Consider the following 26,468-nt stretch of genomic DNA (forward strand, 5'->3'; position numbering starts at 1 on the left):
ACTGCACAGAGTCCACGTCCCAATGAAGCACCATATAAAATGCGTTATTTTTCGTTTGCTGTTGAGAAAAACAGCCACCTGCTGTTTTCAGGCAGGTCGAGGAGAGCTCTTTGAACGTGTGGTTGAAAACTCGTCGGGCGTTTTCGAAGACCGACCTCATACAGTGACGGATGACCCAAATAAACAGCAAGGAAAGCAAACGAAGAAAAGGATGTGCCCTTCCGGTCTCTCACTTTCGTCCGGCTTATACTTCTGGGCTCTTAATACACTTCTCGTTTTTACTTCTGGTTTCTTAATTCTAAATATTGCCACGCCCGCTTCTTGTTTTATTTTGATGTATTCGGGTTTGACCAGCAAGGACGGTTAGCAACGCTCGGCGCTGACCGTGCCGCAGTGTTCGAGAAGCTTCGCGATTGTGGTAGATCGTTTTGTTATGATTGCGCGCACGACGCGAATAATCTGGACTATTTGCGTCGTGCGCGCAATCTTAACAAAATGTCCTTGATGGTCAAACCCGAATACATCAAAATAAAACAAGAAGCGGGCGTGGCATTATGATGCGGCAACATCAAAGAGGTTTTAATAATCAATAATGTGTCCGTTCAATCTCAAGTATATAACATGAACGAGTTGTTTGACGTTGACATCTTACGTATGTATATAGGTGCTGTGAACGATCGCGTAGTCGTCCAGTCTTTAAGATGCTTTTCTGAATGGGGCTTCTCTCGAGGACGGATGACTTCCAACTTACCTTACAGGCACGGGCTTCATCGACAACATTCAGCTGCAGTCGGCGCAGCGTTCCCAGTACGGCACCGAGGCCGCCACCTGGGTCGAGATGTGCAGCTGCCCTGAGGGTTACGTGGGCCAGTTCTGCGAGTCCTGTGCGCCGGGATTCCGGCACGATCCGCCGCGCGGAGGCAAATTCTCCCGCTGCGTGCCCTGCAACTGCAACGGACACGCGCTCATCTGCGAACCGGACACCGGTCAGTCTGTCTCGCAGTTCTTTCACACCGACACGTGAACTTACTTTCATGCTGTAGAGCCAACTTTAGTGGGACACTAAATAGGATTGCATCACTGACAGAGGGATTGATTCTATTGCAGGGATCCTGAAACGGTTGTTCGAAGCTGTCAGGTGACAACATCATTCACACCATAAAATAACACCTTGTATCGAGGCACATTCCTTCTCCTTAGCTCGAAGATCATGGAGATCTGCTCCGCCAGGTGGCGCAACACAAGCCATTTTATTGTCATGTACGCCGACAACCTGCAAAGTATGCGGACAAACAAAAAGTATTTGATCAGCTGTAACTCAGGCAGTGCGATGGTGTCTTCATGGGTGAAGTAAGAAGCGCAGGTGTTGATCGGAGAACCCGACACTCCCTGAAGCGACGGGAGGAAGCGCATCCGCTCGCGAGTTGCCTTAGACGATGTCGCAGCTTTGCAAATCACAAAGCGCCAGATTTGCAGCACACCTAGCAGCTAGGGCAATTTATGGTGTCCGAGAAAATAAACCTCCACATAAAGAAAGTGGCGTCAACACGGAGCATGTTGTAGCACAGGCAGACGACTTTCGCTATCCACCCGAGCCTCACTGACGTAGACTGAACATATCCAATCAGATCAGTCGCCGGTGCTACGTCTAATGGAACAGTTTTACGTAGAAATCGAAAACTGGCTCGGCTAAGCCGCGGCGACCTGTTGCGATTCGCATGTTTAAATTCCTGTAACAAATTGCACGCTTCACGCTTAAATCCATAAGCAAATGATGCTTAGTACTTGCTTTACCAGCACAGTGCGTTTGTACAAAATTGTCAAAACCGTTTCAGGATCCTTTCAAGAACTTGTGCTATTTTAAAGATATGATTAAGTGCCACCGTCTTGGGCTGTTAACGTTGCCGTTTTGTATCTGACAACTAAATGAACGGTAATTCATTAAGTACGGCTGTACGGATTCGTTCGGCGTTTCACGGCTGTTTATTAAATGTCACTGCATGCAAAACGGAGAAGTCATTCGCCCAAGGTGGCTGTGCTCATGACCTAAAATGGAATTGCCTGTAGGTGAAAAAAGTGAGATTGGCAGTGTAAAAATTAGCTTTCTTTTTTTGAATAATGCACCCAAATTGGTGACGATACTGTGATTAGTAATATTTTATGCTATTTTCTCGTACGCTTGCCTTTTCTTGCTGAAAAAGTGCTCGTTTGTTGATCATCAGATGTCGTCGGTACTCACCTGTAAGCTGCTATACATAAATGAAGACACTTTCCAGATCAGTGTGGTCACGTGGAGTTAGTGCTTTAAAGCGGCATAACCAGCTTTCATTTAAGGCTGGCATAGTTTACGTGCTAGTCGTTTATTTTATTAATCCAGGCGAACGTTATATTCCTCGCCAGGTCCAATTAACGTGAAGGCTAACGTGCCGACGTAATCCGTGTTCAGCCGGTTCACTATTAACTAGAGAGTCCAAGAGAGTCGAACCCTCACGTAGTAGCCTTTCACAACATAGTTTGGGAAGGAATAACATAGCGATTTCCGGTTCCAGTACCGTACCTTCTTATTGCTGACCCGAGCTGCCTCCCGCGTTCATTGTGAGGGCAGTGGATATCCCTACGCTTTGATGGACCAACTAGCGCACACTGTTGCTTTGTAGGGCTTTATAGATAATGATGTCTCCTACGCATTAATATCAATGTAATTGTATTGACTTCGTATAGGGGCATTTTGTGTACAGACATCTGCGCAAAGCGGAAAACCAATGCATTGCTTAGGAAAGGTTAAAATGATCAAGACAAGATGCAGCGGTGAGAAGCTGTATACATTGTCGTACACATGCTGCGCATAACATCTATCACTAAAATTCTACTGACGCTGTCACGGGGCTATGCTCCTCACGACTAACGGTACTTGCAGCCGCTTTGTTTTGGCAGCATTGGGAGTTTCCATGAAGGAGCCGGTCGATGCGCATACAGCCTGTGCAGTGACCGGCCCGAGGTAATTGATAAGCTCTACTCTAGAGGCTGCCAAAACAACAGTGCCCTTTGGCGATACCGTGTTCGAATACTGACCAGGAAAGGAAATCGAGCTGCTTGGTGTCTGAGCACTGGCTACTTCTTCTCGACGGTATACAGCCGACAACAATCAGCAACATATTTGCGGCACGTGTCGATGCATTCGCGTGAAGACAGAAAAAATGCGCCATGCTTCGACGATTTCAACAAAATATTCGACGGTGTTGCAAGGACCCTTCTGAAGTCCATTCTCCAAGTCCGGTGCCGTTTTGTGAACTGCACACGAGGCAATTAGTAGCGCAACAATGCGGGAGAAAACAACAGCGAAAGACGGAGCAGCAATAAAAAACGGTCTTTTTTTTCTTCGCTACAGCGAGCGCCAACTCGCCCAAGCCATTCAGCAAATGGGGGCTTACAAAGAGGGCGACAAGAACAGAGCAGAGTGAGTGACATTTTAGTGGAAATCAAGAAGAAGAGATGGGCAGGGCATGTAACTGACTGCATTCCCAGAGAAGGCAAACACGCGAGACAGAAAGGTAAGTGGGCTGATGAGATTAAGAAGTTTGCGGGTACAACGTGGCAAGCACAGCGCCGGCTTGATTGGCGGAGGCCCTGCAGTGAACGCAGTCAGGTTGATGACTAGTAAAAGAAAGCACACGGCTGTGCCAGCATGTGCCCCGATCTCGAGATTTCCTTTCCTGCGCAGTAGCGCGGGTGCTTTGTTTTTAACGACTTGGTGGTGGTGCACGCTAACCGCTGGGTTGCGCGGGGGTGTAGGGCACTGCATCTGCCAGCATAACACGGCGGGCGAGTTTTGCGAGCGTTGTGCGCCGCGCTACTACGGCAACGCGCTGGCGGGCACCCCGGACGACTGCCAGCCGTGTCCGTGCCCTGACCAGGGCGCCTGCGCCGTCCTGCCTGACGAGAGCGTCGTCTGCCTCGAGTGCCCGCAGGGATATTCCGGTGGGTGGCGCCACTTCACACCTCTACTCATGGCCGCATTCTCTTTTTCCTCGAGACCAAGGCGTGCGTTACCCACGGGCTCAACAGTATCGGAGTTTTCTAATCAGGACCCTTTAAATCCTAGTTAAACGATTTCAGCGTTGCATTAAAGACAGTCTGCATAAACACGCAACAGTACTTGTCCTGCTCACTGTTAGTTCACTGCAGATCGGACAAGCAGTTTTGCCATGGCCGAGTGCACTGTGGCGCTTTTTGCGTGAATCTGTCCAGCGAGCCTGAAATAGAGAGATAGTATTCACCATACCAGAGCCTTCAGAGCAGTGGTTCTCAGCTATGGATATTTCAGGGACCCCGCGCGGACCGGTGGAAGTGATGAGGGACACCTTGCTGTGAGAGAAAAAAAAAAGAGGGGGGGGTGCATAAAGTAATACAGTATGCAGCGTGAAATCGGCGCCTTTTATTTATACCTGGCGAGGAATGGTCAAATAAAAGTGCCACGCTACTTTTCATTTGAACAGCTTGTCAATAAGTTGTGCGGTCTGCAGCCACATTCAACCTGTTTCTAGCTGTGTTTGCTCTTTAAATATGTAAGCCTAGAAAAAGTATGCTCGCGTGTGGTAGAAAACTGCAACAAAAGTTTTGCTGCAGTCTTATGGAGAAGGGGAAGCATAAGTCAGCTCCGCCGCAATGCAGAGGTGTGATGCCATGAAGCATATCAAAAATCAGAAGGGGCCGTTGTCATAGTGTGCCTCCGAAACACGCGTTTTTTTTTTTTTTTCGAAAATGGGTGGCGCGGACCCCCGAAGGTGGCTTCATGGACCCCCATTTGAGAACCACTGCTTCAGAGTAACTCCTTTAAAAGCGAACGTCCCATGAACACACTTTCAGCGGGTCTTCCAAAAGAGACCTGATCCGTAAACAGGGGGTGGGTGCTCGAGTCGACGTTTTGACAAGTCGACTTGTCTTCTTCAAGGCTGCAACTGATCTCAGAGACCTGAGTATTACCTCAACTTTAGTCTTCCAAAGACTCCCAAAGTTTTATACTTAATGTTGTAAACTGCCGCACTAGACTCCCAAGGCTCTTTGTGGTGGGCAATAAAGCTTTAATAAAATATGCGCCGTCGGCAACGTCGCCTTGGTCTCGCTTTCGAAAGTGCAATAAAAACAACACGGAAAAGAAACGGAATTTGTTATCATAGGCCGCTATCAAGCATATTCATTTTAACTATTGTGTGTGTGTGTGTGCTACTTGCTTCTTAATAACATTGCTAACAACTGTAAAGCGCTTTAAAGGGCAGTAAGAACACAACACGAGCGCTAAACGCGAGCACCTTCCTCTGCTGCAATTTAAATTTTACAAGGACTAAATGGTTGGCCTTTCTGATTAATACGGCTTTCCTAATATAATTAGGGGTGTGCGAATATTCGAGTTTCGAATTCGAATCGAATAGTTCCTAATCGAATAATTCGATTCGACTTTCGAATAGCTAGTATTCCAAGTTTCGAATAATTCGACAGGACGAATATTTAAAACGCGACAAAGGCCAATGGTGCTACTTGGCTAGGGCAGGGTGGCTAAAACTAACGTTAACGTCGCCGTTCGTTAAACTTTCACCGACTCACTGGTTCAAAAGCGAGCGCATGCTGATCTTAAAGGAGATTATGTCACTTCCGTACGTAGAAAAACACATGACAAAACCGTCCTTCACAACATCACTTCCGAAACGAAGGCACGGACTTCTTGCGTAGTTTGGTGGCATATGCCCGCAAGCGCCGTAAAACTACCTGACTTTGGCCTGGGAAACCCTCGGTGATTGGCTTTGCATGTAAAAATTTGTTCACCCTGGGCAGTCACCACTGCCGCACCACTAGTTCAGAAACTCCCATCGTTCCGGCGCTCAGTTAACTAAAGGAAAATAACAATTTATGTCAGAGTGAAAGCTCAATGTACGACAACGTCTAAAACGGCAACATTATCAACAGCAGCGCCCTACTTACCGAGAAGTCAAGCTAAATGTATCACACGATGGGCACCACGAGCGGCACATATTGGAAATGATCCCGATGACGTGAGAGAGTTCGACTACAATTAATCACTCGTAATCAAACTAGCTGCAATAAAAAAATAACCTTCCGTGCATCAAGAGACGTAATAAAATGCTGCTTGTTCGTTTCTGTTTGATTCATCGAAAAAGGAACCTCTTTGGCGTTGCCATGGGGAACGGCGCGCGTGGTTCAAAGGTTCCGTTTTCGCCGAACTGCGCTTCGCCCGGCACCCTGCTTCGCTCACGCGGTCGCGTCTCAGTGGTAGTTTCGGCATCGCGTACTGCCGCGTGTGTTTTGCGCGCTTGTGAAAGTCGCTCTGACAGAAAGGTCAACAAAATGCCGCATGCATGTGATGTCGCCGGATGCCCGAATGGCGCACGCCGCCGCGCAGTAAATGCGGGCAATATTGGGCACGGCAGCAGTGACGTGACAAACACCGTTTCAGGCGGGTGACTTGAAGTGCGCTAACGCGATGCGGACCAATAAAACGTGAGTTTATTTCAAAATAAGCACTTCCTTGGCACAAAAGTAGCACTACGAGGTGTCTGGACCGTTATTTCAACAATCAACGTCGACTCACTATTTGCCTTTAGTGTCCCTTTAAACGCTGCTGGGAACGGACGCCCGACATGGCGATCAAGCAAAACATTATCGTTGTCAGATGAGCCATATTGCGCGACCATAGGGAAAGAAAACTAGCTACCGTACCCCCCCCCCCCTTGTTAGGAGGTTAGGAGTGGTGCTGCTGACTGAAATGGCGGCTCTTTTATCAACATGCTTTCACGCCCATAAAAGCGGAAACAAAAGCCACTCCCGAACAAGTGCGTAATGAAGCTGTCGGCACGCCGTAGAGTCCCTGATTTTTCCTTTGTCTTGCTGCTGCAACTCGCGGTACACATTTCATGTAAATACACGATTCGATATTCGATTCGATATTCGATATATATGGCCACTATTCGGCACTATTCGGTTCGAATTAGATTCGAGATGAAATTTCACTATTCGCGCACCCCTAAATATAATGCCTATGTAACCGACACTTCTCTCAAGAGGTGAATTCTGTGTATGGTTTTTTGTTCTGTGACCGCCCAAATGCTCAAGGAAACAGCTTAAGTTAGAGCTTATCGAATAATTTGCAACTTCATTCAAGCATATCCTGCAGCGAACAAACACAAGTTGACGGTTCACAAAGTAAGTATTTCTCTATTCTTTTTATTTTTAGGATCTAGAAAGGTATGCTACGTTGTCTGAGGAATTCGTTGGTATAAAATTCATGCACGATGAATTCTCCGGGTGTCTAGCGACCGACAAAACTGGGTCAAAAGGATAAAGTTAGGGAATGTTGAGTCACCGGGAAAAGTCAGGGAATTCATCATATGAGCGAGACATTTTTTAAAATTTATTTACACTTCCTACATCGCCGTACGGCATTGCGTAGGGGAGGTACACATGGGTAATAACATAACGCAGTTAGCAATCGATATAATAGTTACAACAAATACAAAGATACACAATACACTTTTAAGAGAAAAACACTCGAATAACAGTGAATTACGCAAATTATAAACAGTGACACAGTAATACATTTTAAACACCCAAACGCTTCGAGATAACAAACCATTCTTATTGGCAGTGATATTCTGGGCATTGTTACAGGGAAGAAAAAAAGGTTTCATTATCGCTTTCATTAACGATTCGTCGTCGTAAATAATTCGGCAGACCCCAGTCGCAGAATATCGCATCATTACAGAGGAAAGTGCCAGACCACTCCGGCAGAGCGCGTACAGTGTTTGAACGCGAGAACGCGAGGCCGTAAAGAATGAAGCCGACAAAATGCTGCGCGACGACATCATCCAGCCGTCCAAGAGTCCGTGGGCGTCACCCGTGGTGTTAGTGAAAAAGAAGGATGGAACCCTGCGTTTCTGCGTCGATTATCGCCGCCTCAATAAAATCACAAAGGACGTGCATCCTCTCCCACGTATAGACGACGCCCTGGATCGACTCTACAGCGCGAAGTACATTTCGTCGATGGACCTCCAGACCGGCTACTGGCAAATCCAAGTCGACGAGAGAGACTGCCTTTATAACACCAGACGGCCTCTTCGAGTTCAAGGTCGTGCCCTTCGCTCTTGGCTCGGCGCCTGCGACTTTCCAACGCTTTATGGATACAGTACTGGCAGGCTTGAAGTGGCAAACTTGCCGACGTCGTTGTGTTTGCCTCAACGTTCGACGAGCATCTCCGGCTCTTTGAGGCTGTACTTCAAGCAATCAAAACCCCTGGACTCACTCTGAAGCCAGAAAAGTGCCGCTTCGCGTAGGAGGAGCTCTTGTTGTTGGGCCTCGTGAGTCTGGAGTTGACCCACGGAAAACAGCTGCCATTGCTGCCTTCCCGCCTCCCACCGACAAGAAGGCCGTGACAGGCGATAAGGTACGTATTTGGGCTGGTTGGCTCATGATTAACTGTAGACAACAGCGCTGAAGGACGGGACGAAGAAAGGACACAGACCACGGCACTGACTAACAACCAAATGTGTTTTCTTCTTCAAGTCCGCATGTATATACCCGCCACAATCTCAAGGAAATAGAAAAGCAAAGAAACAAAAAGATGATTAGCCTGCGCAGACGCCAAAAAATCCTCATTCGGACAAATACGTTAACTCCTTCGGAAGGAGGGAGATCGAGGGGAGGCTGACACGCACCTGGCCGCTGTTATAGATATGGTACGCTTCAGAAATGACACGCGCCCGTTCATCGTGGTACTTGGACAGGAATATCCAATAAAGTTGTGTTCTCTCTCTCTTGACAGGAATATCGAATCTTTAAAATATGGCTGGCAACCACATTCATTACAGTGGAGCGACAATTGACTATCTCTGGCTTGCTTACGGACGTTGTTCGCATGCGGTCATTAGCGCACCGCCCCGTTTGATAGTGCAATAGCGCAAAAACACAGGGACACAGGCAAGAGAGACGATACAGGCGCTAATCGCCTGTATCGCCTGTGTCCCTGTGTTTTTGCGCTATTGCACTATGAATTCGTACCAACTAGCTCGGCTTTCCGTACTACAACGCCCCGTTTGACCAACGGCCTCAAGAAAGAGGTATCTTATACACAACACTATCACAGCATTCAACGTGCTTCTGGCGATGCTTCTTGCTACATCTTTTCGTCTTGGTCTCTCAATTTACTTGCTGACACAGGCTACCAAGCTTATTTCTGGCAGAAAACAATCTAACGCCTGCCCTACTAACCACTTTCTTAAGATTATGTGCCACCTCGTGCACATAAGGAATGACCACTACTTTTTTCTGCGGGTGTGTCACTGATTGAAGAGCTGATGACCACTTGCTTTTAAAAAACCAGATACGAGGCTTTCTGCGATGCTGGTCAAAAGCGTTCTTGGGAAACCTGCAAGCTTCAAGCGTGCTACTTTAGAAGAAAAGCTCGCTTCGACCTGGTGGTCACAGGACGGACCTCTCAAGCGCCGCCTTCATGCAAGGCATTGCAATACCGCGCTTGACAATTTTTGAATGCGTAGAATGGTCGTTCGACTGCCAAGGAGCAGACATCAGTATCCAGAGCAAGGTAAAGATGTCAGGGTACTCGGAGATGCCTCAATCCCGAAGAGCGTGGCTGACCTTCTCAAGCTTGGGCCTAAATTTTGTGAGTATCCTGCTTTCGACAAGACAGAGCTACTCGGCCTCGTCAGAACAGCTGCTGGTAAAGCAAGGACAGATGAAGTTGACCGGTGTATCAGGGAAGGAGTTGACTGCCTGCCTCAGAAGGTTAAAAAAGGCAACACTGTAAAGCTCCGCTCAGCGGTTGCTGTCCTTCGAGAAGCCGGCCTAAAGCTGCTCCTGTCTGACAAAGCAGGAGGATTCGTGGTGGTGCCTCGTGGACAAGGAAAAAGCAGACGCGGCCATTGACGGCAACTACAACCAAGTGAAAGGAGTGGTTCCTACGAAGTTGAAAAAAAAGGGCTGTTCAGCTATGCGAAAAACAGGACTTGCAAAATTGGCATCATTCGTGAAGGCGTGCGAAGGAACCAGCCTTTCAGCCTTCTTCAGCGCCAAGACTCACAAGGAACTTTGCCCGTTCCGGGCCATCGTTTCTGAGCGCGGAACCACGAGAAGTTGGTGTGTTCCTGCAAAAGGTCTTTGTGCTTCCTTCACATCGACGACCCCTTCCTCCTAAGGGCCCAGGTACCGTTTCTGCCTTTCTCCGGGATGACTGTCCAGTGGGTGCTTGTGCTTTTTCGGTCGATGTCAAGGACTTATATTATTCGTTACCTCAGAATGATGTGTGTGCCGAAGTTGGTAATTGCATTGACAGATACGGTGTTGTTAAGTTTCAGAACGCTTGTGGAATCAATGTCGACATTTTTTTAGTGTTTTTAAAATTATATGCCATGCAATCCACCTTCATCAGTTTAGACGATAAGCTTTTTATTCAAAGGAAAGGAGTCTGCATAGGCTCATGCATCGCCCCTGTTCTCAGTGACATTTTACTAGCCAGCTATGACCGTAACCTCGAGAGCAAGCTCAGACAGACTAGCACGGTAAAGGTGATGCGATACGTGGATGACTTTTTAATTTTTTATAGCACTAACTCTCGTGACGTGCAGCCTGCTGCGAAAATTTTTGATGTGTTCCTCACAGAATTAAGACCATTTGAATTGACCACTGAGCATCCTTCATACAATAGGCTACGCTTTTTGGACTTGGAACTTTTGCTCTCAAACAGCCATGTATGTTGGGGTTATGCGCCTAGGTCTCAAAAGATCCTCCTGCCGTTTTCTTCTGCGCATTCAAAAATTGTCAAGCGCGGTATTGCAAGGGCTTGCATGAAGGCGGCGCTTGAGAGGTCCTGTGACCACCAAGTCGAAGTGAGGTTTTGTTCTCAAGTAGCGCGCCTGAAGCTTGCAAGTTTCCCAGGAACGCTTTTGACCAGCATCGCAGAAAGCTTCGTATCTGGTTTTAAAAGCAAGTGCTAATCAGCTGTTCAATCAGTGACACACCCGCAGAAAAAAGTATTGGTCATTCCTTATGTGCACAAGGTGGCACATAATCTTAAGAAAGTGGTCAGCAGGACAGGCGTTAGACGGTTGTTTTCTGCCAGAAATAACCTTGGTAACCTGTGTCAGCAAGTAAATGGAGAGACCAAGACGAAAAGATGTAGCAAGAAGCATCGTCAGAAGTAGGTTGAATGTTGTGGTAGTGTTGTGTATAAAATACCTCTTTCTTGCGGCCGTTACTATGTTGGTCAAACAGGGCGGTGCGCTAATGACCGCATGCGCGAACATGCGAACAACGTCCGTAAACAAGCCAAAGATAGTCAATTGTCGCTTCACTGTAATGAATTTGGTTGCCAGCCATATTTTAAAGATTCGATATTCCTGTCAAAGTACCACGATGAACGGGCGCGTGTCATTTATGAAGCCTACCAGATCTATAACGGCGGAGAGGCATGTGTCAGCATCCCCTCGATCTCCCTCCTTCCGAAGCAGTTAACCTTTCTGTGCGATTGAGGATTTTTTGGCCTCTGTGCAGGCTAATAATCTTTTTCTTTGTTTCTTTGCTTTTGGTTGTTAGTCAGCGATGTGGTTTGTGTCCTTTCTTCGTCCCGTCTTTTAGCGCTGTTTTCTACAGTTAATTACAGGCGTTTGGTCAAATGATTTTCAAGCATCGCCGAGCCGCTAACGCACCTCACGAAAACCGATGTGGAATTCAAGTGGGCAACAGTCGAAGGATTTCCACAACTGAACCGACGCCTGCAGACGCCACCGATACTTGCGCACTTCGACGAATACGCTGACACGGAAATCCACACCGACGCAAGCAGCGTCAAGGGCGAGACAGACGTTACGATTTTTCATGCGATTCGACGTCCGAGACGGCGGAGGGGAAACCGGAATGGTGACCTTTCATAGCATCGTACAGCCACCATTCCCTCTCCCCCACCGCGGCGTCGGCCGTCGGATCGCATGGAAAATCGGACCCGTCTGTCCCCCGCTTAAGGCTCGGAGCGGTCCTAGTGCAGAAGACTGACGGACTAGATAGGGCTGTCAGTTATGCTAGTTGGTCGCTATCTAAGGCGGAAGCCAACTACTCCACAACAGAAAAGGAGTACCTTGCCATCATCTGGGCTACATCAAAGTTTCGCCCTTATCTTTACGGCAGGCCTTTCAAAGTTGTCAGCGACCGCCACGCCTTGTGTTGGCTAGCTAACTTGAAGGACCCTTCAGGTCGCATCGCACAGTGGAGTCTGCGACTTCAGGAATTCGGCATTATCGTTGTTTACAAGTCCGGACGAAAGCACTGCGACGCCGACTGCCTGTCCCATGCCCCCATTGACCCACCGCCAAACGGCGACCAGGATGGTCACTACTTTTTGGGAACCTTAAGTGCTGATGACTTCGCCGAACAACAGCGAGCCGACCCGGAACTCAAGGGTGTTGTGGAATACCTCGAGGGCAAGGCCACCGTTGTTCCAAAGGTATTCAAGCGAGGACTGGCGTCGTTTTTCTTGCGGAATGGCGTTCTCCTAAAGAAAAACTTCTCGCCACTGCGGGCCAACTACCTCCTCGTAGTACCTTCAGCATTACGTCCGGAGGTTCTGGAAGCCTCACACGACGACCCGACGGCTGGACACCTCGGTGTTTCCTGCACGCTGGCGAGAATACAAGAAAAGTACTACTGGCCATACCTCACTGCCGACATCACCCACTACGTAAAGACTCCGAGACTGTCAGCGACGGAAGACACCGCCGAAAAGGCCAGCCGGACTTCTTCAGCCGATCGAGCCACCTCGCCGGCCGTTCCAGCAAATCGGGATGGAATTACTGGGGCCGTTCCCGACGTCGACTTCCGGAAACAAATGGATCGTCGTAGCTACCGACTATCTCGCCCGCTACGCCGAGACAAGGCCCCGGTCCAAAGGCAGTGCCGCCGAGAGAGCCCAGCTCTTCGTTGAGAACATCGTCCTGCGTCTTGCGCCCCAGAGGTCCTCATTACTGACATAGGTACGGTCTTTACTGCGAACCTAACTCAGGCGATCTTGGGATACAGCCAGACCAGCCACTGCCGGACCAACGCCTACCACACACAGACCAATGGCCTCACCGAGCGCCTAAATAAGACCTTCGCAGATATGCTGGCCATGTACGTCGACGCCGAACACAAGACGTGGGATGCCATCCTTCCATACGTGACCTTCGCATACGACCCGGCCGTGCAAGAAACGACGCAGATGACGCCATTTAAGTTGGTATACGGAGGGAACTCGGCAATGACGCTCGATGCCATAATACTCAATGTCACCGACGAAGAAAACCTCGACGTGACTGTCTACCTTCTGTGCGCCCAAGAAGCCCAACAACTCGCCCTCCTATGCTACAAGGATCGGCAGACGACGGGCAGCCGCCGTTACAATCTTCGACGACGCTTCGTGGAATACCAGCCCGGCGACCGTGTTTGGGTCTGGACCAGTGGCGTACCAACTCGTTCGCGAGTGGGGGGGCTGGCGTCTCTCACTCTGTCCGCCGTGTATATATATATATATATATATATATATATATATATATATATATATATATATATATATATATATATATATATATATAGAAGGAAAGAAATGTTAATTTCAAGGGCTCGTTTTCTATACACAATATTAATGAGAACTAACAGACAATAATGCCAAGGAAAGTATAGGGGATGTTTTTAGTAATAAAGGTAAGGTAATTGTGAAGAAAGAAAAGTGGACGAAAAGATAGCTTGCCGCGGGCAGGGACCGAACCTGCGACCTTCGAATAACGCGTCCGATGCTCTACCAACTGAGCTACCGCGGCTCAGTTGGTTGTTTATATATATATATATATATATATATATATAAAGAGAGAGAGAGGAGAGAGGGAACTACATTTTCGCTGAATTTGACGTGATTTGTTATAATCATAGGGATGATTTGATGATTTGTTTTTCAAAACTGTTTGTTTTCAATCAAGGAAGAATCTGCACAAGCAGATTGTGCACGTTGGGCCGTCCTATACTGCGACAACACAGCAGTGTTTAATAACATTTTGGAAATATTACCGTGAGGTTTAAGAAGTACAGCTACGTTTAACCTGTACTTCATCTGAGCATTCCACCTTCAAACTTCACAGTCTCTGTTTGGCGTTCTAAATACGATGAGTATGCAGAATCTGCTATGACTGTAGTACCTTAATTTCTCACTTATTAAACAAAACATGTGGCTGACGAAGCAAGGTACTTCGCAGAAGTCTTAAGGATAATCCGAGTGCCAATTTATTTACTCTTAGAGCCCTCTAATATAAAGTGTTTCTAAAGAAGAAGACAAAGTTCAGTCGAATAATATTTATGGAAACCACATTGAGCTGGTTGAGCATAGTTATAAGACTATAAATGACTACGGATTTGTATACTAGGTGTCGTTCCTTGCCCTCCTATTTTTCCAGCTTGTGTGGGGGGTGGACGGGAAAGCGGTGAAGTGGCCCCTTTACTCCTCCCCTCCGGTCCCTCAAAGTAGATAGCCTACGCAAACTGTGTACGCTCAAATTTTCTTTGAAAATATGTGCGTGATTATAACGTTAAAACCCCAGGTGGTCGAAATTTTCGGAGACATCTACTACAGGGTCTCTCATAATCCTATCGCAGTTTTGGGACGTTGAACCCCAGATATTATTTAGTATTATTATAACGTTAAACTACCCCGCATTGTCTCCTTCCGTAGGAGTTGTTAGCTGTTAATGATTGGTCAAAAGTTTCTGGGTCACGCGCACAGCACCTGCTCGTAACACGACGCAACAATTGACGCGCAAGTGATCCACCGCGTAATTATCATCTACGCATGACCGCGTAAAGAAATAATAATAATAAACTATTTTCAATGCGGTGTTTTATTGGTCATTCGTTCTTTGCTATTCGTCAAACATTTTCGGTGTGCCATGAAATCGCCTCCTTCTTAGGCGACGTCACGAGTATGCAAAAACTCGCGGCATTAAAATGAAGTCTGCACAGTAGACAGGGCTGCACAATAGGCGGGGGGGCAGCGCCCCCCTTGCCCCCCCGGCTGGTACGCCTATGGTCTGGACGCCGATACGCCGACGTGGACTTAGTGAAAAACTACTTCGGCGATACTTCGGGCCATGCAAGGTGCTTCGACAACTCGGCGCTCTAGACTACGAGGTCATCGCGGACGGCATCACGAACTCTCAGCGGCGCCACGCACGACCTGAAGTCGTCGATGTCGTACGCCTTAAGCCGTTTTGTCCGCGTTAGCGAACCTTAGGACTCTCCTTTACTTTTTCCCTTATCACTGTAGTTTATTTATGTATGCACTCTTTTCCCCTTCCATGTTCTTTTACGAGCATCGGGACGATGCTTTTTCAGAGGGGGGCAAGGCCATGCGCACTTCTTTTATTATTTTTACCTAGCAAGTCCGTTGCACGCGTAGCCGCTACCTTGCAGCCTAATGTCTGGGAACCTTCCAGATTGTGTTAGAATCTTCTTATAGGCTTGAGCGCGCAAACGCGAACAGCTGAGATTATTCTGGAACTAACGCGGCCACCAGCAATAAGGCTCGAATGTTCGATGCCGCACGTATAAAATGCCGGCGCGCCTTGCCTCGGTTCAGTTTGTCGACAGCCGATGCTCTGTTAACCGCTATCAGTGTACAGTGTGTATTGCTGTAGTTTGACTTTTCGTTTGCCGGCCACAAGTTCGGCCAAATAAAGAGTTTCTTTATTTCTTCTTCGACACGCCGACTGCTGCCTTCGTCGACGTCACGATCCCTATATATTTCGCATTCGCGCAATAAAACCCTCTGCTGGACCTAGGTTGTGTGTCCCTTTCCGCGTTCTTTGAAAAAACTATGTGTACGTACCGGGACAGGGCAGAGATACTCATACGGAATACAGATATCAAAATACACATGCTGGACGCCTAAAATACAGATACTGAGATTATGTGAGATACATTAGTCTTTGACACAACGGGATATTTCAGAGATCGTTTTGCAAAAACACGGAAAAAGTATCCGGGAATACAGATACAGAAATTTTTTTTTTTACCTCGTGGATGCTGATGCTCCGCTAGGGCAATTAGTTGCAGAATAATATTGTGATTAACGTTTCAGCGCATTGAAACTTGCGAGGCAAGCATACGTCGCTCAAATCACTAGCGAACATCAGTAAATTTACAAAATGTATACATTCATTATTTATACATTTATACGTTGATTGCACTTAAGCAACAGTCACTTCTGAAATAGGCTGCCATTTAGACAGTGTCGGCTCGACCTCACGACCAGGCTCGCGAACTCCCGAAACGGCTTGCCGCTCCCAAAAAATTTGGAGTGCGACATCTGCCTTGAGAAACAGCGACTTTCATCGGCAGATGATGACAGTATTACTGTCGCGATTCTGCCGTCAGCGGCGCCGAGCACTTTGACACATGGGCCATTGTGCGCGGGTGGGGAACCCTTCGCCGCGTCACCGAGCGGCAAAGCGCCTTTGCTTGGATTGGGACAATAAGTCTTCCTTCCCCCTTGTCAGCTCATTTCCGACAAAACACGTCAGCTCATTTCCGATAAAAAGTAACGAGATACTCGGGTTCTGCACTGTATCGCGATATAATGCATACATCGTAAAAGTATTTCACTACTGATATGCAAATAAATTTTGCAAATGTATCTCGATATAGAAATGCAGATACTCGAAAATATCTCTAAGATAGTATCCTGATGCTGCCCTTGGCTACGTGCCGACAAGCCCGCTTACCCACCATTTTGTGGGCACTTTGCTTGTGCGGCTTTTGAACTGGTCAATGGCTGGCAGATGCCGACGCCATTTACGAGTGTATCCCGTACGCGGCCGTGTGCGGAACTTGTGAAAGGCGACAGTGTCTTGACAAAGGAAACCAAAAGCGAAATTGACGTCCCACTTTAGGAAGGAGATGCGACCTGTGCTTCGACGGACACTACGGTGACCCGCAAGGAAACTTTGGGCCGAAGGTGCCTTGCAAGAAGTGCGAATGCAACGACAACATTGACCCCAACGCTGTGGCCAACTGCAACACGTGAGCGGGCTTTTCTTACATATCGTTTAGAGTGAAGTGACATTGAGGGCTGCTTCTTTTTTAATGGCGGAATATCCAACCTTCGTGATGTCCGCAGCCGTCTTTGAAGTTCTGTCATACATGCCTGCAGCCTGCCCACGCCTTAAAACAAAGCCTCACAATTTGCTGATATTGTGCCCCCGTTGATATCAGCTGCCCTTTCTGCTCACCTTCACGCGCGGTATGCCAGCGAGAAAGCCGTGCTAAGGACACGAGTCCCCTGCAGTGGCGCTGTTTTGGGTGGCCAGTCTTACGCCGTGCTCATGAGGCTCTCCTATTCAAAAAGGGTGGCTTGATCGGCGAAAGTCAGTACGTTGTGCACTACATGTCAGTGTCGCGTAGTAATATGCCAGAGTTTTTTAGCATTCGTTCATTGCTCTAATGTGAAAGGTTTAAGCAACGCGTTCAGTCGAGGAGGAGGACAATTTATTCAGAAGAGAAAAAAAAAAAATCGGGCAGTTAAGGAACGAGGGGGGCACATTGAATAAAGTGAACGCGACATGTGATTCACGAAAAAACCCTTTGCAGAACTACTGGCGAGTGTTTGAAGTGCGTGCACAACACGACGGGCTTCAACTGCGAGCGCTGTTTGCCCGGACACTTCGGAGACGCGCTGTCCGTGCCCAAGGGAGACTGCAAGCGTGAGTATATACGTCTTGATAGGTGTCGAAATAGCCTTCCCTATAAACGAGTCTGCACATGGGCTGCAGTGTGCCGAATGTGTGCTTATATGAAATTGTGGGACATGCATCGCGATACGGCTCAAGCGTTGTCGCATAGAGGCCTTGCTTCGCGGTGCGTTAATTTTTAGCATTAGAGTTCATTACTTGCTTGCCATCTGCGTCGAAGCCAAAGACAAGCGGAGCAGTTCTTTTATTGTTTGGCAGCTACCATAAACGAATCCATGGCGAGAACACGCCGCGCGCTTTTTAGTTATTGAACAGGCCAACAGCGTCATCGTTACCGTGAAAGCTACATCGTTTGATATCACTCTATAGCACCATGTACTTGTGATCAATTCTGTAGAAGAAACAGGCATGTAATGCACCTAAACCTGGTATCGTTCCATCGTCGAATTGTACCTTCCCGCGAAATTCGAACGCGAAGGAGGCAGCACTCCGAATGCTTACGCAAAGTCCGTTAAATTGACTCTTACGCAGGAACCGTTTGTTTCTGGAACGGCTTTACCAATTGCACTTTGTAAACAAGTTCTTGTTTTCACTGCACTGTGGCTCTCAGAAGGAGAAAACGGTTGCGAATCGCATCAAGATTGGCAATGTATTGGTAAAAGACAGTTGCATGAAATTGTTTAATCAAATGTTGGGCCACTTGACACGAGGGGCCGTTGCTACGCTAGCGTTCCAGATTACGCAGGCGTGTGTATGCTTTCGATATACCGGACCGTCGCTTCCAAAGCGACTTTGGCCTTGAAACTATAAACAGATGCGTGTGGGGAGGGGGTGTCGCTGTGTGCTGCTGACTGGAGGTTGCTGAACATGATTAAGGCTATAGCTAAGGAGAGCAAGTCTATAAAAATGAAAGGAAACGCAACAGACCTCACGACTGGGCAATATATTAAAGGCGCGTTCACAGGCCCGTATTCTGAAACGCTCCTTACCTCAGTGAGGGGGCCTTAAGTGCTCGAGGACGCCTTATCACGTATTCTGGAACGCTCCTTGCTAAGATTCCTTCACTGAGGCCCTCCTTGGTGCTCCCTCAAGTTAAGGTAGCTCTAGGGCTACCTTAAGGCCTCCTTACCTTGGCACTCGCACTTAAAGGGCGCTTCTCTGCAGTACTTTGTCAGCGACAGCGTGTCCGATGTCTTATTTTTGATGGATGCCTTGCACTTCTACACACGCTCGCTTTAACTATCCTTGTCGTTGTTGCAAAATTGATTGCCAGGCCTATTTTCTAGCGTGCGGCTGAATGGCTGTCAAAATGTTTCGTTAAGACTGCGCAGCGCGAAGAGGACAAGGCATTTTACAGGAACACACAAGTGACTCGAGGAAAGCGAAACCCCCTCATCGCCCACCGTCTTCCAGGAATGACAGTTCTTGTTCGGATGAGGCTAACGATGTCCCTATCGAAAATTCTCATATGACACATATGCCTCGTATCCAGTAATCTCGTATGAACACATATGAATCATGTGTGTTAATATATGAATCATGTATGAATGATATGTGAATCATATATGAATCATTTGTATGATCATACTAGATTATTGGATACGTGTCATACGTAATTTTTTTTATAGGGATGGCATCTAGGGGCGATATAATTCATTCTTCAATTTTCCGACCATCTGTGACAGCTCAGGCTGCAACCCCGAGGCACCAAACTTAAGAAATCGTCCACATATATCTTAATACTTTCAGGACTTGGGTTCCTGGGAACAGCTGCTGTAAGACTTTCTCGTTTTACAAAAAAAAAAGAAAGAAGAAAGGTCTATCCATCAAGGCGCGACGACCCGATAAACGCGCCCTTGTTGTGAATGTAAGCATTATAATTTACTTGGACATAAGTACATTCGAGACAAATCTGCACCAAAGTGAGGAAATTTCACAAGCTCAACACTGCGCGGTTATGAAAATCGATCAATCGACGTCTTCAATTTTTTAAACGATCTTTATTTCTCGCTCCCACATATAACAGGCCGTTGAAATGCATCAATTAACGCATGGTTGCTCGACCATCCGGTTTTTGTCTGCTGCAACATGCGAAGTAAGCGGAAAATGCTGTGCTCCCATATCACGAAAAAGCAATGTACACGTTATTATTCAGCCTAAAAAATATTCCTTATTCTTGCTTGAAAACGGACGTATTTCAGACGTACTCTCGGTCCCAGACTTGTGAAGCACGCGCCTTACCTTACTGAGGCGGCCCTTAGGAAAGGAAGGGAAGCTCAGAAAACGCTGGCTCCCTCAAGGAGCTCCTAAGATAAGAAGGCATGAAGGGCTCCTCACGTAGGGTAAGGAAATGGTCTGAGGTAAGGAGCGTTTCAGAATACGGGCCTTATTAGCCTCGAAGGAGGCGAAAGCGGCAAAACTCACCGGAAGTTCACTCGCTTCGCCGCCTAAGTGACCGGAAAACCAGGCGGTGAGTCCGACGCAAAAAAGTCGGTCCGAGACCGATTTTTCCGCCACACCAAAGCGCATCGCCTTTCCGCTTCACGGGAAGCCGTACTTTGGCTGCGCTAGCTCAAACCACGTGATGTAAACAACGGCCGGCCGCAAATTCAACATGGTGGCTCGCATCGGCGCAATTGCAAACTATCCGTGCAGCACGACAAAACTCACAGCCTCGACAAAGACGCGTTCCTCCAGTGTCTGGTTTGGATTAAGATTGCCGAGAAGACTGGAATTCGCAGAAGGTGAAGCAGCAGCGAGTCGGCTTACCCCAACGTATCTCGCTTTTGCATAGCCGAGTGAATCCGCCGCCGCCGCTGTGGGCGTTGCCGCTTATGTAGTTTCTGCTGGCGTATCTCCCGTAACAACGGCTTGAAAAGGTGAAAGCTATTCCTTTTCCGTGTTTTCCATGCATTACTTGAATTCGGTAAGAAATTAAACGCTCAGGAAACGGGCAGAATAGAATGAATTCTCCAAGTCGCGAAGGCGGAGCATCCAGGAGGGGCAGAACGAAGGGGTGCGCATTTCCCGACGCGCGCGAGCTTTGCGCTTTCTCTTCGCTTCTCGAGTGTGAATGCGCCATAACAGCGTAGCTGGTAAAAGGATTGTACTTTCTAGCCGAGCTGCCAGGGGGAGAGCATGAGTGTAGCGAGTTGTAGAGAAAGGGAGCTGGGTAGAGAGGAAGCTATGACAGGAGCGGAGCAGGAGAAGAAAACGGGAGCGCGATTGGCTGTGCCGGTGAAAGGAGTCGACCAATGGCAGCGCGCGCTCGAGCACAGGTGGTGAGTGAGGGCGCGCTGCATGATGCCACCAACAACGCTGTTGACTCAGCCTTCGCTACCTTAAGTCAGTTGAGTATATGCCAAGTGTAATCTCTCCGGTCAGCACAAAAAAAAAAAAAAAAGCTATCATCATCTTTGTCCTCTTCGTCGTCATCTTCTGCTTAGCTCCCAGAACACGTTTTCCGGCGCGGGATGCAATAACTCTGATGAGCGAGACAACGAGTACAGAGAAAGATGAATAAAGGTTGAGAGAAATTTTCGGGGGGGAATTTCTTCGCAAGGCGAGATTCGAACCCGCGTACCCACGATCCGAGGCCGAGCGTCGTAAAGGAACAGACAACCACTCAAAACGCGAATTGAGATAACCTTATCAATGGAAATATTGTCTATTATATTGTCTAAAAGAAACCCCGTTTTTCTCATTAATCGCGGATTTATATTTTTATTTCTTCACTCAAAATTACTTTTCGCGCCTCACGAGGCAAAAAAGTGAATATGCACTCGATGGCTGTCACGTCACCTTTTACTGGTCTACGCTCTTAATTGTCTCGATATTAGCGCTGAAATGCAGTACACTTTTTTGTTATAATGTTTTCCATCTTAAACGGGCAGATATGCCGTCACTTGTACTGAGCACAACAGTGGGGGCCGCCTTCGCTTGACGTATGATTCGATGCTCATCAGCGGCAGCATGAACGTTGTTAGCTGAGGGCCTAGCGGCACCTGCCGACGAGTTGGACAAGTGCGAAGAGTGCCTCATGACCTCGATTTGCTCCGGCAATGCATTTCCGGAGCTTATCGAGGAGGCCATGAGCGTTTGGCTCGCGAAGCGGTAAAGGGACCTCACGTGACGACGAGTGTTCGGAAAACTTACTGTGCCTGCTTTTTATATTCAAGAACTGTTGAAAATATAAATATGAAGGGCATTAACCACAGTTTTGCTCACTCCTGTAAAAGCAGAACGTTGAGTGTAGTCAACAGTTTGCGAGTAGGGCTATCGGCCTCGCTGTCGCTTCACAGCGTGGCTGGAGGACGCCCTCGTGCATTTTTAAGAGGCTTTTCAGGGCGAAAAACATTGCTTATAAAATAACCACGTGCTTTTGGGACCAACCGCTGCAGCTACAAACACTACGAATGGTGAGCTTTCTGTTGCGCCGTTAAAAACTAGGTCAAGAAAAATCGGTTGTCAGTCCCTTAACCACTCGGCTATCCAGGCACACTAGCATAGCATAGCCTTGTACGGCAAGGGGGTGGGAAAGGGAACTGAGGGTGAAGAGGACAGATGTGAAGGACGAGTAAAGCATAGCATAGAAAGAAGGAGAGGGAGGTCGGAAGAAAGGAAGGGAAATTAATCGAGACAGCAACAGCCAGGAGGTGCCCATCGGCTCCGCTTTGGCTTTGCGCCTACAGTTTCTTTTGTTGTGATCTACAGCGTGCGACTGCCACCGGCTGGGCTCGATGGAGGACTCCGAGTGCGACCCGCGCACGGGCCAGTGCGCCTGCAAGGCGAACGTGGCTGGCCGCCAGTGCGGCCAGTGCCGCGAGGGCTACTGGAACCTGCAGAGTGGAGACGGCTGCGAGGCCTGCAGCTGCAACCTGGTCGGCTCGTACAACCGCACCTGCGACCAGCGCACGGGGCACTGCCACTGTCGACCGGGCGTCACCGGAAAGCAGTGCGACCAGTGCCTGCCGTACCACTACGGATTCTCGCCCGATGGTTGCGTGCGTAAGTATATTTTCGTCCTTGACGCTTTAAGTGCATCTGCGCAATGCGTGTACGCAACATCCAGATTGACGAATCACTCTGGATGTGGTCCCCGCGCCTAGGAAACGAAAAGAACGCATACGGAAGAAAAATAACATCAGAATATACTGTTGTCAATTCCCTCATCTCTTTCTATCGTAAGGTTCTCAACACATTACATGAGGACAGGCATTGACTTGTTTACCACTACGTCATCCACACTGCTTCGTACAGGAAGCACTTACCATAGCTAAGTTAAGGAAACCGCTAGCAAATAGGAACTCTGTTTTTCTTGGAAAACAGCCTCTCTCGTTTTTCGACCTTCTAATCGTGCGTCGTCCTTTCGCCCCTGCAGCCTGCGACTGCGACAGCCAGGGCTCAGTGTCGCTGCAGTGCGCTCCTGACGGCCAGTGCGAGTGCCGGCCAAACGTGGAAGGTCGCCGCTGCGAGCGTTGCAAGGAGAACAAGTACAACAAGGAGGCCGGATGCGTTGGTAAGTTGACGCGCTCTCTTCGCGTTATATATCGTCTCGTGTCTTGCACTGAGTACTAGAGCACTGCACGCGCCGAGCCCGGCACTCGATCAATTTTACCCGTCCGAACCCGGTGCCTCAGAGCGAGGCCGGACCCAAACCCGAGAAAATATTTCACCTACCCGACCCGGCCCGACCGCAGATCGGGCCTGACAGGGGCCTGAGCCAGTAATCTACAGGTGCTGTTGCCCGAACATGGAATCGACAGCACGGTGTTTTAAGTAGTGCGCACAGGTCCCCGAAATCCTTGAAAACCCTTGAAATTGAAAATTTCGTTTTCAAGACCTTGAAAGTCCTGGAATTTCGTTCCGGTCCTTGAAAACCCTTGAATATTGGGGATTTTCTCAGGGTCGGATTGCACGACTTGCAATTCACGGCAGTTGAGCGTGGTGCCGGGCAAACTTCATTGCTTATCGCGTTCCGCGACACCGCGATTGCGAAGTCAGACACGGCCAAACCGCCTGTATTAGATTGGCGAGATCGAGGCATCGCGCCATTTTTTTTTTTATCTGGGTTGGTTTGGTTTCGGTTGGCCAGAAGCCATATGCTGATGGCCACAGTGAGGCTACAGCATCTTGAGCTCTCCGGAAAAAAAGAAAAGTTGCACGAATGCGCTTGTTGCAGTAGACTTTACTAGTGTTTGAAATGTTTTCTTTTGGCTTCGGCTTTAGTGGTATCCCTCAGCAACCCGCTAAAAAAATACAGCACACTCTCACTAGCCTCAGCCACCTCAGCAGCATCTGTTGGCCACATTGTGCGCTGTGTAGCTTGTCAGTGCTTGCTCGTGCTCCGGTGGTTTTTTTGTTTTGCATAGAGGTGTGCGCCGCCGCCGCCGCCTGTTTTTGGTCACGCCGCTCGCGCCGCCGCCGAAGTCCCAAGAGAGATCACGCCGCCGCCGCCGCGGCGAAATAATTGCCGCGCGCCGCCGTTAGTGTTTTCTTTTAATTCGAATGGGAAATCTGGAAATAAGATACAGCTCTTGAAATATACTGAGTATGTGCAGCGCAATGGTACGAAGAGAAGACACACAAACGACATAGAGTGGCGCTGACTTCCAACTGATTTATAGAAAAGCACGAAGCCCTCTTTTATGCATGCGCACATGTTAGCAACAACTCAAACGCATCATGGGTGACCACACAAAACCTGCATCTCTTTGTGACTTAGATAAACACTTGGCGTACTTGCACACCTGATACCAGATTTCTTAATGTGAGCTGCCTCGATTATTTCTCTTTTCGTTTTTGCATGCTTGATAAACGTCGCGTGATCAAAGTGCGGGGTGCATTTACACTTGCTGCAGTGATCTGCAAGATGTCCGCCTGATTCGTTTTTTACGGGCCGATGTTTCAACATCAGAGCACGTAAGCATTTCTTGAATGTAAAAAACGAATCAGGCGGACATCTTGCAGATCACTGCAGCAAGTGTAAATGCTCCCCTCACTTTGATCACGCGACGTTTATCAAGCATGCAAAAACTAAAACAGAAAGAGAAATAATCGAGGCAGCTCACATTAAGAAATCTGGTATCAGGTGTGCAAGTACGCCAAGTGTTTATCTAAGTCACAAAGAGATGCAGGTTTTGTACGGTCACCCATGATGCATTTGAATTGTTGCTAACATGTGCGCTTGGATAAAAGCGGGCTTCGTGCTTTTCAATAAATTCAACTAGACAGTCTATGTCGTTTGTGTGTCTTCTCTTGTCTTCGTTTCATTGCGCTGCACATACTCACTATATTTCAAGACATGTACCAACTCGCCCATCAACGGAACCTTCTTGAAGATACAGCACTTACAACCGCCGCGGTGGCTACATGGTTGAGCGTCCGCTTCCAATGCGGGAGGTACCGGGTTCGATTCCCAGTGCCGACCGGGAACCCACCGGTTTTTCCAAAGGAGTAGAGGAGTGCACCTACCTGGCGCTCGGTTGTTAATGGGTACTCATCTCGAAAGGTGGCCCCATAAGGTTCTGTAAGGGCCCCTGGGCGTACCTTAACCCACCACAGCCTTGGTGAAATAGTTGAGCATCCGCCGCTGCTGTTGGAGGCAGAGAATTGCTGCCGCCGGGTATCTACCGGTAAAATGGGGACAAGCGCACTTCCGGCCTGGTGCTCGGCAGAACGAACTTCATAGTCGCTTGGGAGGGCACCCACCCTGTGGGAAATTGGCGGCATGGGACCGCCAGACCTAAAATTAGGTCATCCTCTTTTTTTTTTTACAATATACAAAATACAGCACTTCGCCGGACGAGCTCTTCTCGATGTGTCCATGTAATGAACTGTCCATTTCAGCCGCCGCTGAATAGCGAGCGCTCGGCGAGAAGCGCGCCCCCTGTTTCTTGTTCTTGTTCTGCAGTGCCATCATGACATCACGAAGCTTTCAAACACTCTCGACACAAATTATAGAGACGGAATGCGCTTTAATGGGACGAACGCAGCCCTCAGAGATCCGATTTTCGGTGCACGTCTTTTGATCGTGTTAGCCATCGATTTAGGTTTAATGCGGCCGCTCGTCTAACGCAGCTGTAAGGTCGGTACGCATTCCATGCGTCGTTCTGAAACATCTGGGAGACATTCATATGCAAATTCAGACTTGAAAAGCTCATGTTTCTGTGCATTTCGTCCACTCTCTTAAGCTTGGAATGTGCTGGCGGGTTCGGTGCGGCGACGTGGTCAAGAGCGAGGTCACATCGCGGCTCACCGCTTCTTCGAATCACTGAATGCGCTCTGCCGAAATGGACTATGGACATCTCCTTTGGATGAACGCATCGAGAATAGCTCCCCAGAAGTTGTAGTATCTTTTTCTTCTCGAAAAATATCACGAGTGTTGCCTGACCTTAACGCTGCCGCGTCCTCCAGCCTTAAAGGGCGACGACCAAACTCGCTGGATAGCATATACTTGGAGTCTTGGACCCAGTACACTGTGCATAAATAAATAAAATGGATGAGTAATATATATATCTCTCGGTGCGTTAGTACACTTTTTCCTTTCATTCTTACTCCAGTAAATCGATAAATACAGAAGTAAAGAGAATGGCGAACTGAGAATATAGCTGAGCTAGTTCGTAGGTATTCATGTTAAGAAGGCATGACGTGGAAACACGGACATAAGAGAAAAGTCAAGAG

At 48.2% G+C, this 26,468-nt stretch overlaps 1 protein-coding gene across 3 annotated transcripts in view; it reads left to right on the forward strand.

The window, feature by feature from the left end:
* Positions 1–26,468, forward strand: part of LOC119389207 (laminin subunit gamma-1) — a 234,219-nt gene that overhangs the window by 119,096 nt on the left and 88,655 nt on the right. For 2 of the 3 annotated variants that reach the window (XM_037656412.1, XM_037656434.1), the window contains 6 exons: positions 759–986; positions 3,793–3,978; positions 16,989–17,118; positions 17,686–17,798; positions 22,500–22,793; positions 23,167–23,304. In XM_037656412.1, the coding sequence (XP_037512340.1) occupies positions 759–986; positions 3,793–3,978; positions 16,989–17,118; positions 17,686–17,798; positions 22,500–22,793; positions 23,167–23,304 (1,089 nt within the window). The remainder of the gene's footprint in view (positions 1–758; positions 987–3,792; positions 3,979–16,988; positions 17,119–17,685; positions 17,799–22,499; positions 22,794–23,166; positions 23,305–26,468) is intronic. The other variant, XM_037656427.1, reaches the window with a different exon arrangement.

This window comes from Rhipicephalus sanguineus, chromosome 1, assembly GCF_013339695.2.
Source record: "Rhipicephalus sanguineus isolate Rsan-2018 chromosome 1, BIME_Rsan_1.4, whole genome shotgun sequence".
NCBI lineage: Eukaryota > Metazoa > Arthropoda > Arachnida > Ixodida > Ixodidae > Rhipicephalus > Rhipicephalus sanguineus.